This window comes from Oncorhynchus gorbuscha, unplaced genomic scaffold (assembly GCF_021184085.1).
Source record: "Oncorhynchus gorbuscha isolate QuinsamMale2020 ecotype Even-year unplaced genomic scaffold, OgorEven_v1.0 Un_scaffold_28:::fragment_4:::debris, whole genome shotgun sequence".
Classification (NCBI taxonomy): Eukaryota; Metazoa; Chordata; class Actinopteri; order Salmoniformes; family Salmonidae; genus Oncorhynchus; species Oncorhynchus gorbuscha.
Genome location: NW_025745144.1, coordinates 154,773 through 170,039, shown reverse-complemented (window position 1 = coordinate 170,039; position 15,267 = coordinate 154,773). Strand labels below are relative to the sequence as shown.

General features: G+C 44.2%; 1 protein-coding gene across 6 annotated transcripts in view; it reads left to right on the top strand.

The window, feature by feature from the left end:
• The window catches only part of LOC124017588 (zinc finger protein 521-like), a 91,010-nt gene that overhangs the window by 51,328 nt on the left and 24,415 nt on the right, over positions 1–15,267 (top strand). For all 6 annotated transcript variants that reach the window (XM_046332791.1, XM_046332787.1, XM_046332792.1 and 3 more), the window contains exon 4: positions 13,683–13,798. In XM_046332791.1, the coding sequence (XP_046188747.1) occupies positions 13,683–13,798 (116 nt within the window). The remainder of the gene's footprint in view (positions 1–13,682; positions 13,799–15,267) is intronic.

The following is a 15,267-nucleotide window of genomic DNA, read 5'->3' as shown; positions in this document are numbered from 1 at the left end:
CATTACCATAACGCAAAATTAGCGATTTCTGAAAATTGCAAATGAAATGAAATAAATATGCCTATCCTCAAGCTTATCCTTTTCTTAACAATCCTGTCGTCTCAGATTTTCAAAATATGCTTTAGAACCAGAGAAAATCAATAATTTGTGTAAGAGTGGTGATAGCTAGCTTAGCATTTAGCGTTAGCATTTAGCACGCAACATTCACAAAAACCAGCAAAGGGATCAAATAAAATAATTTACCTTTGAAGAACTTCAGATGTTTCAATGAGGAGACTCTCAGTTACATAGCAGATGTCCAGTTTTTCCTGAAAGATGCTTGTGTAGGACACAACGTTCCGTTTTGTTACTATGCATTTGGCTACCGAAACTAACCGAAAATTCAGCCACCTAAACGTCAAACTTTTTTCCGAATTAACTCCATAATATCGACTGAAACATGGAAAACGTTGTTTGAATCAATCCTCAAGGTGTTTTGTCATATATCTCTTCATTGAAATCCCGTCCCTGGAAGCGTGCATTCTTCTCTGATTCGGATGGAAAAATACTGGTACATGACTTTTGCGCACCAATTTCCACGCAGACACCGTGCGGGACACTTGGTAATTGTAGGCTCTTATGGTCAATCTTCCAATGATATGCCTACAAATACGTCACAATGCTGCAGACACCTGGGGGAAACGATAGGAAGTGTCCGTTCATTCCTGTCGCATTCACAGCCATATAAGGAGATCATGGAAAACGTGCCTCCAGAAATCCTGTTGATTTCCTGGTCACTCAAACATCTTGGTTTTGCCTGTAGATTCTGTTCTATGGCACTCACAGTGAAAATCTTTACAGTTCTGGAAACGTCAGTGTCTTCTTTCCAAAACTATCAATTCCAAGCATAGTCGAGCATCTTTTTGTGACAAAATATTGCGCTTAAAACGGGCATGTCTTTTTATCCAAAAATGAAATACTGCCCCTAGAGTCTTAACCTGTTAGTCCTATAGGGGCAGTATTTCATTTTTGGATAAAAAGACGTGCCCGTTTTTAGCGCAATATTTTGTCACGAAAAGATGCTCGACTATGCTTGGAATTGATAGTTTTGGAAAGAAGACACTCTGACGTTTCCAGAACTGCAAAGATTTTCACTGTGAGTGCCTTAGAACAAAACCTACAGGCAAAACCAAGGTGTTTGAGCGACCAGGAAATCAACAGGATTTCTGATGGCACGTTTTCCATGATCGCCTTATATGGCTGTGAATGCGACAGGAATGAACGGACACTTCCTATCGTTTCCCCAAGGTGTCTGCAGCATTGTGACGTATTTGTAGGCATATCATTGGAAGATTGACCATAAGAGACTACATTTACCAGGGGTCCCGCACGGTGTCTGTGTGGAAATTGGTGCGCAAAAGTCAGGTACCAGTATTTTTCCATCCGAATCTGAGAACAATGCAGGCTTCCAGGAATGGCATTTCAATGAAGAGATATATGACAAAACACCTTGAGGATGGATTCAAACAACGTTTTCCATGTTTCAGTCGATATTATGGAGTTAATTCGGAAAAAAGTTTGACGTGTAGGTGACTGAATTTTCGGTTAGTTTCGGTAGCCAAATGCATAGTAACAAAACGGAACGTTGTGTCCTACCCAAGCATCTTTCAGGAAAAACTGGACATCTGCTATGTAACTGAGAGTCTCCTCATTGAAACATCTGAAGTTCTTCAAAGGTAAATTATTTTATTTGATCCCTTTGCTGGTTTTTGTGAATATGTTGCGTGCTAAATGCTAATGCTAAATGCTAAGCTAGCTATCACCACTCTTACACAAATTATTGATTTTCTCTGGTTCTAAAGCATATTTTGAAAATATGAGACGACAGGATTGTTAAGAAAAGGATAAGCTTGAGGATAGGCATATTTATTTCATTTCATTTGCGATTTTTAGAAATCGCTAACGTTGCGTTATGGTAATGAGCTTGAGGCTATGATTACGCTACCGAATACGGTGTGGGTAGGACTAACAGGTTAACAGGTTAATGTTTAATGTTCTGAGGCTGGTTCTCCATATTAACAGGACAAAAGGAATGTGTCTGTGGCCTAAGATTTACCAGGGACGTGAGGGGTCATAAAAAACCCACATCTTCAGACCACTAGATCTCTCCTCCTCTGTTTGGGTTGAGAGATAATCTGTAGGGTTGTGGTCTCCTGTAACCTGACCTGATCAGGACAGTCATGACTTAATCCTTTACAACTTTTTCCCACTGACCTTTGTCGATAGCGCTCGATAAATTCAGGGCAGCAATGTTATTGAGAGCAGTAGCAACATACAGTGCCTTGCGAAAGTATTCGGCCCCCTTGAACTTTGCGACCTTTTGCCACATTTCAGGCTTCAAAACATAAAGATATAAAACTGTATTTTTTGTGAAGAATCAACAACAAGTGGGACACAATCATGAAGTGGAACAACATTTATTTGATATTTTAAACTTTTTTAACAAATCAAAAACTGGAAAATTGGGCCTGCAAAATTATTCAGCCTCCTTAAGTTAATACTTTGTAGCGCCACCTTTTGCTGCGATTACAGCTGTAAGTCGCTTGGGGTATGTTTCTATCAGTTTTGCACATCGAGAGACTCAACATTTTTCCACTTTCCTCCTTGCAAAACAGCTCGAGCTCAGTGAGGTTGGATGGAGAGCATTTGTGAACAGCAGTTTTCAGTTCTTTCCACAGATTCTCGATTGGATTCAGGTCTGGACTTTGACTTGGCCATTCTAACACCTGGATATGTTTATTTTTGAACCATTCCATTGTAGATTTTGCTTTATGTTTTGGATCATTGTCTTGTTGGAAGAGAAATCTCCGTCCCAGTCTCAGGTCTTTTGCAGACTCCATCAGGTTTTCTTCCAGAATGGTCCTGTATTTGGCTCCATCCATCTTCCCATCAATTTTAACCATCTTCACTGACCCTGCTGAAGAAAAGCAGGCCCAAACCATGATGCTGCCACCACCATGTTTGACAGTGGGGATGGTGTGTTCAGGGTGATGAGCTGTGTTGCTTTTACGCCAAACATAACGTTTTGCATTGTTGCCAAAAAGTTCAATTTTGGTTTCATATGACCAGAGCACCTTCTTCCACATGTTTGGTGTGTCTCCCAGGTGGCTTGTGGCAAACTTTAAACAACACTTTTTATGGATATCTTTAAGAAATGGCTTTCTTCTTGCCACTCTGCCATAAAGGCCAGATTTGTGCAATATACGACTGATTGTTGTCCTATGGACAGAGTGTCCCACCTCAGCTGTAGATCTCTGCAGTTCAACCAGAGTGATCATGGGCATCTTGGCTGCATCTCTGATCAGTCTTCTCCTTGTATGAGTTGAAAGTTTAGAGGGACGGCCAGGTCTTGGTAGATTTGCAGTGGTCTGATACTCCTTCCATTTCAATATTATCGCTTGCACAGTGCTCCTTGAGATGTTTAAATCTTGGGAAATCTTTTTGTATCCAAATCCAGCTTTAAACTTCTTCACAACAGTATCTCGGACCTGCCTGGTGTGTTCCTTGTTCTTCATGATGCTCTCTGCGCTTTTAACGGACCTCTGAGACTATCACAGTGCAGGTGGATTTATACGGAGACTTGATTACACACAGGTGGATTGTATTTATCATCATTAGTCATTTAGGTCAACATTGGATCATTCAGAGATCCTAACTGAACTTCTGGAGAGAGTTTGCTGCACTGAAAGTAAAGGGGCTGAATAATTTTGCACACCCAATTTTTCAGTTTTTGATTTGTTAAAAAAGTTTGAAATATCCAATAAATGTCATTCCACTTCATGATTGTGTCCCACTTGTTGTTGATTCTTCACAAAAAATACAGTTTTATATATTTATGTTTGAAGCCTGAAATGTGGCAAAAGGTTGCAAAGTTCAAGGGGGGCGAATACTTTCGCAAGGCACTGTATCTGCAGTTCTCCATGTCTAACATTATATCTTTAGAAAAAACTGCAGTAGAAAGGTTAATCTACGCATAACGAAAAGCTCATTTTAATGGCACAAGATGCTACACTGCAGATCAATCTGAAACTCGTTTCTCGGCATGTCCAGCCCACACATTATCATGGATAGTGGGAAGGTTCCTTACTTTTTCTTTGGCTAAACCAACTAGGCTCGTAATTTAACAACTTGATTCGTATTTAAAGATGGCATAAAAGTTTGTTATTAAGGCATATGAATGTTCACATGTTCGAGAAGGCATTTCTGCCAAAAAACCTCTCTCCTGTGAAGTCGTGACTTGCGACATACGCCTAGTTTCCTGAATCGGGTCACAATTACACTGTAGTCTGGTGGAGGTAGATCCAATTTACAAAGCCAGGAGAATGGACAGACGATATAGGACCTGGTAATGAAAAACATAGGTAATACAGTAAAGATAGAAGAAGAAGACAACTTTGTGGAAAATACAGTACAGCTCTGCAAATGGCAAGTTTTAAATGTAAGATGAAAGGATGGAGAGAGGGAGGAGAAGGGGAAGAAAGCTGGGGAACGGAAGGAGGGTAAATGGGAGTGGAAGCGAGGAGAGGAGATGAAAGGAGAGGAGAGCAAAGAGGTCCATAAGCCCCTGGATGAGGAGATAGCATGAGGCTGACTCTCCCAGGACAGCTTTGACAGGTTTCAGAAGTGGGGGAGCCTGCAGCTAGAAGTGTCTGCTCTTCCCGCACCATTAGGAGCGGCTGCGAGGGGCTGCCAGGGAAAATGTGATTAGGAGTATTAAGACAAAACAAAACAGGAGAAAGTGTTGTGGGTGTTCCCCCCTTTTGTCACAGTAGGCGAATGAAAGTCACAAAACTCCAGGATGTTCTTTCTTTTATTGGAAATAGAAAGTGATTTCTGTAGTCCATTCCTTTCATTCCTTCCATGAACTGCCAGTCTCTTCTGTTGTTGTATCAAACAAAAGTTTAAAAATAGCATCACAAATTAAGCTTATTACTAACAATGAAATTACATCAATCTGAGAGTACTGACTCACGTTGCTGGAAAATCTATAGCTGTCCTATCATGAACTCCTGGGTGTGAAACACAAGTAAATAAAACAGATAAATAAATACATAAAAAAGATGAAAGGGAGAATAAAAGCAGGATCAACTTTTCTCCCACAAACAGCTTAGCATTGGTGATGTTCAGAGAGAGTGAGAAAGAGAGACAGCCTGCAGAGAGCACCGTCCACCCTGCCAAAATAAAGATGAGTTGGGGCCCGTGCTGAGGCCCGTAGTAAAGGAGATGTCTGCCATGGCGGAGGCCCCTGAGATCTAATCAGAGGGCTTAATATCCCCGACAGCCAGGAGACCTTGGCCCCTCTGCCCCGCCGCCTCAGCTCAGACCAGCCCCAGACCTGCTCACTCATTCGGCCTCCACTCACACAGCTAGAAAAGTCCACAAAGTCGTATTCCTCGCTCTCTCTCGCACTCGTCGCTCTCTTTCGAACACACTCGTTTTTTCCACTCTCTCTCTCTCCGTCTATTCCCTGTCTTTCTCTCTCCCTCTCTTTCCCTGTCTCTCGCTTTCCCTCTCTTTCCCTGTCTCTCTCTCTCCCTCTCTTTCCCTGTCTCTCTCTCTCCCTTTCTTTCCATCTCTCTCTCCCTATCTCTCTCTCCCTCTCTTTCCCTGTCTCTCTCCCTCTCTTTCCCTGTCTCTCTCTCCCTCTCTTTCCATCTCTCTCTCCCTCTCTTTCCCTGTCTCTCTTTTCCCTCTCTCTCTCTCCCTCTCTTTCCCTGTCTCTCTCCCCCATCTCTTTCCCTGTCTCTCTCTTTCCCTTTCTTTTTCTGTCTCTCTCTCCCCCTCTTTCCCTGTCTCTCTCTCTCTCACTCTCATTCCTTGTCTTTCTCTCTCCCTCTCTTTCCTTGTCTCTCTCTCTCTCCCTCTCTTTCCCTCTCTTTCCCTCTCTCTCTCTCCCTCTCTTTCCATCTCTCTCTCCCTCTCTTTCCATCTCTCTCTCCCTCTCTTTCCATCTCTCTCTCCCTCTCTTTCCCTGTCTCTCTCTCTCCCTCTCTTTCCCTGTCTCTCTTTTCCCTGTCTCTCTCTCCCTGTCTTTCATTGTCTCTCTCTCTCCCCATCTCTTTCCCTGTCTCTCTCCCTCTCTTCCCTTTCTTTCATTGTCTCTCTCTCCTCCTCTCCTTCCCTGTCTCTCTCTTTCCCTCTCTTTCCCTCTCTCTCTCCCTCTCTTTCCATCTCTCTCTCCCTCTCTTTCCATCTCTCCCTCCCTCTCTTTCCCTGTCTCTCTCTCTCCCCTCTTTCCCTGTCTCTCTTTTCCCTGTCTCTCTCTCTCCCTCTCATTCCTTGTCTTTCTCTCTCCCTCTCTTTCCCTGTCTCTCTCTCTCCCTCTCTTTCCCTGTCTCTCTCTCTCCTCTCTTTCCCCCTCTCTCTCTCTCCCTCTCTTTCCATCTCTCTCCCCTCTCTTTCCCTGTCTCTCTCTCCCTCTCTTTCCCTGTCTCTCTCTCCCTCTCTTTCCATCTCTCTCTCCCTCTCTTTCCCTGTCTCCCTTTTCCCTCTTTCTCTCTCCCTCTCTTTCCCTGTCTCTCTCCCCCTCTCTTTCCCTGTCTCTCTCTTTCCCTTTCTTTTTCTGTCTCTCTCTCCCCCTCTTTCCCTGTCTCTCTCTCTCTCTCCCTCTCTTTCCCTGTCTCTCTCTTTCCCTCTCTTTCCCTGTCTCTATCTCCCTCTCTTTCCCTGTCTCTCTCTCTCTCTCTCTCTCCCTCTCTTTCTGTCTCTCTCTCCCTCTCTTTCTGTCTCTCTCTCCCTCTCTTTCCTTGTCTTTCTCTCTCTCTCGCTCTCCCTCTCTTTCCTTGTCTCTCTCTCCCTCTCTTTCCTTGTCTCTCTCTCCCTCTCTTTCCCTGTCTCTCTCTTTCCCTCCCTTTCCCTCTTCCTCCCTCTCTTTCCATCTCTCTCCCCTCTCTTTCCATCTCTCCCTCCCTCTCTTTCCCTGTCTCTCTCTCTCCCTCTCTTTCCATCTCTCTCTCCCTCTCTTTCCCTGTCTCTCTTTCCCTCTCTCTCTCTCCCTCTCTTTCCCTGTCTCTCTCCCCATCTCTTTCCCTGTCTCTCTCTTTCCCTTTCTTTTTCTGTCTCTCTCTCCCCTCTTTCCCTGTCTCTCTCTCTCTCACTCTCATTCCTTGTCTTTCTCTCTCCCTCTCTTTCCTTGTCTCTCTCTCTCTCCCTCTCTTTCCCTCTCTTTCCCTCTCTCTCTCTCCCTCTCTTTCCATCTCTCTCTCCCTCTCTTTCCATCTCTCTCTCCCTCTCTTTCCATCTCTCTCTCCCTCTCTTTCCCTGTCTCTCTCTCTCCCTCTCTTTCCCTGTCTCTCTTTTCCCTGTCTCTCTCTCCCTGTCTTTCATTGTCTCTCTCTCTCCCCATCTCTTTCCCTGTCTCTCTCCCTCTCTTCCCTTTCTTTCATTGTCTCTCTCTCCTCCTCTCCTTCCCTGTCTCTCTCTTTCCCTCTCTTTCCCTCTCTCTCTCCCTCTCTTTCCATCTCTCTCTCCCTCTCTTTCCATCTCTCCCTCCCTCTCTTTCCCTGTCTCTCTCTCTCCCTCTCTTTCCCTGTCTCTCTTTTCCCTGTCTCTCTCTCTCCCTCTCATTCCTTGTCTTTCTCTCTCCCTCTCTTTCCCTGTCTCTCTCTCTCCCTCTCTTTCCCTGTCTCTCTCTCTCCCTCTCTTTCCCCCTCTCTCTCTCTCCCTCTCTTTCCATCTCTCTCCCCCTCTCTTTCCCTGTCTCTCTCTCCCTCTCTTTCCCTGTCTCTCTCTCCCTCTCTTTCCATCTCTCTCTCCCTCTCTTTCCCTGTCTCCCTTTTCCCTCTTTCTCTCTCCCTCTCTTTCCCTGTCTCTCTCCCCCTCTCTTTCCCTGTCTCTCTCTTTCCCTTTCTTTTTCTGTCTCTCTCTCCCCCTCTTTCCCTGTCTCTCTCTCTCTCTCCCTCTCTTTCCCTGTCTCTCTCTTTCCCTCTCTTTCCCTGTCTCTATCTCCCTCTCTTTCCCTGTCTCTCTCTCTCTCTCTTTCTTTCTGTCTCTCTCTCCCTCTCTTTCTGTCTCTCTCTCCCTCTCTTTCCTTGTCTTTCTCTCTCTCTCGCTCTCCCTCTCTTTCCTTGTCTCTCTCTCCCTCTCTTTCCTTGTCTCTCTCTCCCTCTCTTTCCCTGTCTCTCTCTTTCCCTCCCTTTCCCTCTCTCTCTCCCTCTCTTTCCATCTCTCTCTCCCTCTCTTTCCATCTCTCCCTCCCTCTCTTTCCCTGTCTCTCTCTCTCCCTCTCTTTCCATCTCTCTCTCCCTCTCTTTCCCTGTCTCTCTTTTCCCTGTCTCTCTCTCTCCCTGTATTTCATTGTCTCTCTCTCCCCATCTCTTTCCCTGTCTCTCTCCCTCTCTTTCCCTGTCTCTCTCTCCCTTTCTTTCATTGTCTCTCTCTCCTCCTCTCTTTCCCTCTCTCTCTCTCTCCCTCTTTTTCCATCTCTCTCTCCCTCTCTTTCAATCTCTCTCTCCCTCTCTTTCCCTGTCTCTCTCTCCCTCTCTTTCCATCTCTCTCTCCCTCTCTTTCCCTGTCTCTCTTTTCCCTGTGTCTCTCTCTCCCTGTCTTTCATTGTCTCTCTCTCCCCATCTCTTTCCCTGTCCCTCTCCCTCTCTTTCCCTGTCTCTCTCTCTCCCTCTCTTTCATTGTCTCTCTCTCCTCCTCTCCTTCCCTGTCTCTCTCTCCCTCTCTTTCACTGTCTCTCTCTCCCCCTCTCTTTCATTGTCTCTCTCTCCCCCTCTCTTTCCCTGTCTCTCTCCCCCTCTCTTTCCCTGTCTCTCTCTCTCCCTCTCTTTCATTGTCTCTCTCTCCCCATCTCTTTCCCTGTACCTCTCCCTCTCTCCCTCTCTTTCCCTGTCCCTCTCTCTCCCTCTCTTTCCCTGTCTCTCTCTCCCTCTCTTTCCCCGTCTCTCTCTCTCCCTCTCTTTCACTGTCTCTCTCTCCCCCTCTATTTCCCTGTTTCTCTCTCCCCCTCTCCTTCCCTGTTTCTCTCTCTCCCTCTCTTTCATTGTCTCTCTCTCCCCCTCTCTTTCCCTGCCTCTAAGTTTCTTGCTTTGTATCTTGCTTCCTCTCTCTGCTATTACTATAGCCCTGTGTAGCCATTAATAGGGACAGTTCTAAACGCGAGGTGCCAAAACTAAGTGTCATAGAAAGATGCGCCCACATCCCCAATGTTAAAAAATATTTTCGCACAGCCCTCGCCTTGTCCTGTAAAACATTTTTGAACACCCTCCCCCTCATAAGATTAACTCAAATTAATGTTTCCGACCACAAATAACAATAACTTTAGTGACGCTGTGTTTATAAATGTGGATATTGACTTTGCCACTTCGGCATGCTTTTGTGGCACAGTCGATTACACACAAGGCTATGGGCCAGAAGATTGAGGGTGCGCCGACCACCACACCGCTTCCGGCCTGTTTCATTAGACCCACACTACGAGCTATAGACAATGATCAGCTAGGTGGAAATCAGATTTTCTAATATTTATAATTATATATGCAACAAATTTTCCACCAACAGTTTCTGTGCCAACACACCACAACCAATAAGCAAAGCATACTGACTTTGGGTGCTTCAACGTCATCATTTGCGTTTTTAACACCACAATCTGGACAGGTTGGATGCCTGAATTATATTTTGAACGAACGTGCACATGTAGCCTACAGGAGACTTTTGAAGTAGCTTAATCAGATTAAACGTTGTGTTTATGAAAAGGGGTCACCTAGTCCGTTGCACAACTGAATGCATTCAACTGAATTTAACCCAACCCCTCTGAATCAGAAAAGTGAAGGGGGCTGCCTTAATCGACACCCATGTCATTAGCGTCTGGGGAGCAGGTGTCGTTCGGGGTTAACTGCCTTGATCAAGGGCAGAAATGCAGATTTTTCCACCTTTCCGGCTCAGGGATTCAAACCAGCGACCTTTTGGTTATTGGCTCAATGCTCTTAACTTTATGCTACCTGTCTCCCCTAAAAGGTAATACATTTTAAAAGATAAATGACAAATATTTAGGCTATATTGAACTGTTAGGTTCTAGGTGCGCAAGGAATAGCTGCTCGGAGGCTGAGCACGCATGGCGCTTTCCTGAACAACTGGGCCTGTTGGGAACATATGTGGCCGCATTTTTATAGCACGACTTAGGAGAATGATGATCCGCAACAGACAGCATATCTCAGGTCTTAAAATACGGCCAGACTGGCCTGGTATTGTGTCTTTATATGCCTTATAAACTGTCCAGAGTAGACCCACAACTGATCCAAATTGCTGCTGCCAACACACTGTCATTGACACTGACCCAACTCCAGCCATTTTAATAATGGGAATTGATGGGAAATGATGTAAATATATCACTAGCCACTTTAAACAATGCTACCTTATATAATGTTACTTACCCTACATTATTCATCTCATATGCATATGTATATACTGTACTCTACATCATCGACTGCATCCTTATGTAACACATGTATCACTAGCCACTTTAACTATGGCACTTTGTTTACTTTGTCTACACACTCATCTCATATGTATATACTGTACTCGATACCATCTACTGTATGCTGCTCTGTACCATCACTCATTCATATATCCTTATGTACATGTTCCTTATCCCCTTACACTGTGTATAAGACAGTAGTTTTGGAATTGTTAGTTAGATTACTTGTTGGTTATCACTGCATTGTCGGAACTAGAAGCACAAGCATTTCGCTACACTCGCATTAACATCTGCTAACCATGTGTATGTGACAATAAAATTTGATTTGATTTGATTTGAATTGAATTCATGGACTGAAATATTCTAATCACATGATTTTACGTGTGGTATCATTGTTAGTTAGCATATTGCAGATCTGGACAAACTATCTACCTACCACTATTGTCACTATGAAAGGTGGATAGAGGGCAGGATAGACAGTTAGACTGGTAGACTATATTGTCCTGTGGTATAGTTAGTATGTGGAGAAGTGCAGTGCATAATGGAACCTCCAAAACACCTTCATATAGGGGAGGTGCATGCAAGCAGATGAGGACATTTGTCTACAAAGGAAGAAATTATATAGTAAAACCTGCACATTTAGTGAATGTGAACCTGGGGGAAAATGCATTATAAAAGCTAAATAAAAAGTTAGACAACACTCCCCTAATAGCCCACTGGGTGTTTTTACTCATAGTGTTACAATTTCTGATGATCAAGCTGTGAATGCATATTTGCCAGAGATATGTTTCAAGGATTGGTACAAACGTACCAATGACTTCAACCCACTGAATATTGATGTATGAACAAGGTCAGAAGACATGTTAACATGATGATATGAGGAGCTCACCTGACACCTCTCTTGTATACTGTATTGTAGGTAGGCCGGTGTGGGATTTGCAACCCAACCCCCAGATGAAAGTGTTTATTTATAACTAGGGAAGTCACTTAAGAACAAATTCTTATTTATAATGGCGGCCTACTTGTAAAGTCCCCTAACCCGGATGACGCTGGGCCGGCCTATGGGACTCCCGATCACTGCCGGTTGTGATATAGCCCGGGATCAAACATGGGTCTGTAGTGATGCCTCCCAGTCATGAAGCTTTTTTTTGTCGTAGGGATTTCTCTGCCTCCCAGTCCAAACATGATAACTCACTGTTGTTGGTTTGACCTGTTTCTATGCAGACAGACAGACACCACCATGACTTTAAAAAACAGCTATTGTCTGCAAGCCTATTTTCAGTTCTAAAAAATATGTCAAAAACACAATCAAAGCCACAATCATTGGAGCCTCTTAGAACAAAGTAGTTGTATCGTTGAAGCGTTGGATATTCTCATGTTGTCGTTAACCTTGGGATAAAACAAGGCTGTTGTGAATAGAACATCCAGCAAGCTGTGTCTATCTCTGTCTGTTTGTCCTTGTCTTTTTAAAAGTGTGCCATAACCCATAACCATAGCTGTAGCATTGTTTGTTGGTTCATTAGTGTGACTTTGTTCATATCAGTGTTCAACACGGTGTTTAGTTTAGTCGTGTATCACAGACAGCTGTCACTGAGATATTAGTAGCCAGGCAGTGTCTGTCACTCTGGATGTAAAGCGCGAGCTGGAGATATATAAACGTTTATTTAAAATATATATATTTAAGGACCGTAGGTGGCGGCCATCCTGGTGTCTGTTTGCCGGAGCTAAGTGAGCCTCAGGCATATACAGCTCAATAATTAATATCAGCTCTCCCTGGTGCACTCAAATTGGGACATGTTGATGTTGCGAGCTCCGCCATGCGCCCGTGCGCTGCAGTGTGGCTCCCATCAGGGGCAAATGGGCTGACGCGACCCCAAAGTGCTCTCAAATAGACACCTCACCTTTAGCGGCCGCTTTTCATTCACCTCCCTGCGGGCCTCAGCCCCTCAGCCCAGGCGGTGCATTAAGAGAAAAGTTATTTTGAGCCGTTAAGAAATTCAAATGAAGCCTGGCCCCACATGGTAACTTTTCGGAAGCAGTCTGTACGTACTTCCTTAAAGCACAGGGGTCTGGGATAACAAACGCCATGTTTGAAGTGCCCCTCTGAGAACACAGAAGAGACACACGCACACACACTCACACATTCACAAACACACACACACACACACACACAAATTACACAGACAAGAACACACGCATACACCCGTCTCCCTAGTCTACTGTAGCAACGTGGACTATCTATGGCTTAATTAAAGCACAAATGCATAGTATATATTTATATATTTTAAGTGCTAGGCAGGTTGTATGCGTGTATGTGTTCATATCATAGTGACTGTAGTCTTAGTCTGCATAAATAAATAGTGCATCTGCATGAATATTTATATTGTCAATATCATTAGCGATGTAGAGTAATGGAGGCCATGTTTTGCACGAAGCAATGCCAATTTCTTCTGTGGTTGTTTATTTTCTAGTTTGTTGTCCCCACAGTATTTCTAAATAAAGATCATCATTATTCTCATAACATTATGTCCTAGCTCACTGTACTGTAGCAGTACAGCCGGGTCAATCAAAGCCTATCAAAGTTCACTTGTTTTGTTCTTAATTACAGACATCATAATGTCCTTTATTGTCCATACAACATATTCAGGCGCCCGGATTTAGTGCGTTTTCCTAGCCATTGTCGACGCATATATATATTGGCTTTACAATCATTTGTTTCTCTTTTTTGTTTCTGTTTCAGTTAGACTATTTAATTGTGGTTTATTTTGCATTTGCCGTTATTTCCTGATAGCTGTATTTGTTTTGTTAGCAACATTTTAAATATTTTACTATGATTTCAAAAAAGAAACTCATTTTTGTTTTTCCTCTTTCTCTCCCTCTCTCTCTGTCCCTCTCTCTCTCCCTCTCTCTCTCCCTCTCTCTCTCCCTCTCTCTCTCTCTGTCCCTCTCTCTCTGTCCCTCCCTCTATCCCTCTCCCTCTCTCTCTCTCTCTCCCTCTCTCTCTCCCTCTCTCTCTGTCCCTCTCTCTCTGTCCCTCTCTCTGTCCCGCTCTCTCTGTCCCTCTCTCTGTCCCTCCCTCTATCCCTCTCTCTCTCTCCCTCTCTCTCTCCCTCTCTCTCTGTCCCTCTCTCTCTGTCCCTCTCTCTGTCCCTCTCTCTCCCCCTCTCTCTTCCCCTCTCTGTCCCTCTCTCTCCCCCTCTCTCCCTCTCCCTCACTCTGTCTATAGTATTTGTCCAGGCCAGCAAGCTCCAGCAACACATCTTCTCAGCCCATGGCCAGGAGGATAAGATATACGACTGCTCCCCGTGCCCACAGAAGTTCTTCTTCCAGACCGAGCTACAGGTAAACCCAAACTTAGCCCTGGTAGTGGTCACCAACACCAAGCACACGCACACTCACTCACTCACTCACTCACTCACTCACTCACTCACTCACTCACTCACACACTCACTCACTCACTCACTCACACACTCACACACACACTCACTCACTCACACACTCACTCACACACTCACTCACACACTCACACACTCACACACTCACACACTCATGCAAGCAGGAGCACACACACATACACACATTACACTTTGCCTCCTCTCTGTTCCGGTTGAGACTGGGAGACTCAGACAGAATTACCCCAGTTGGTTTCCAAACTAATTTGTGATCAACAGATATAGAATGATTTGATTTGCTTATTAGACCTTACATATCTAGAATTAGAAGGATTAGGAGAATGTGCTTTTGGGGGAGTATTAACTATACTGTGCAGAGACAAAACACAGTTCAATCAATAATATGCCAGCAACTCCCAGCCTCGTAATCACAGAGGAGGCACTCATAGCTAAATATGATCTGGAACTGTAGGGATGCCAAATCTGCCCTTCAACAAAGTTAGAATTTGGACTCTTTGAAACTTTCAACGTTGTAGAGATAATCCATTTGCAAGCCATCTCTTCCCACTATCCTCAGAGTACTTAAACAAAATTAAATAATATCAGTTGTCAACTTGTTGTTTTTAAGCAGCTCGATCATATTTGGGGGAATTGTACCCTGGCAGGGCATGCCACATCTTTCCTAGTTCCTTGTACAAATCTTTTATTTTCTATCAGTACTTTTTGTATCTCTCATAGTTGAGAACTAAGAACCCTGACGTATATGAATATAGCCATCTGAGTAGAGACAATTCAAGTGTTTGTCCAAGCACCTTGTGAAACCCGCTAGTACACTCTTGGAAAAAGGGTTCCAAAAGGGTTCTGCGGCTGTCCTAATAGGATAACCCTTTTTGGTTCCTGATAAAAGACGGTTTGATTCCAGGGAGAACTCTTTTAGGTTCCATGTAGATAGGGTTCTAAATGGAACCCAACAGAATTCTACCTGAAACCAAAAGGGGTTACTCAAAGGGTTATCCTATGGGGACAGCCAAAGAATCCTTTTCGTTGTAGATCGCACCTTCTTTTCTAAGAGTGTACCGAACATCATACTACTGACCTCTAACCCCAAACACCACTTACACAGATTGGTGGCGTTAGCTCAGTATTAGCATCGGGCCAGCAGATGGAAGGGTTAGCATTGATCAGACAGTTCATATTGAGATTCAGCCAGTAAACACATATCCATGGTGTGCCAGGAGGAAGGTGAATGTGGTTATTATCTACCCGTCAGTTGAGTCTACAGAACAGACCAGCATGAATAAAATAAGTGTTGATGCACCACCCACCAACATACAGGGTCCTCATGGAGGACAAGGTTAATAGTAACTAAAAAGTATTGTGTTTAACTAACACGTCTTGTGTGTGTTCTCTATGTCTCTA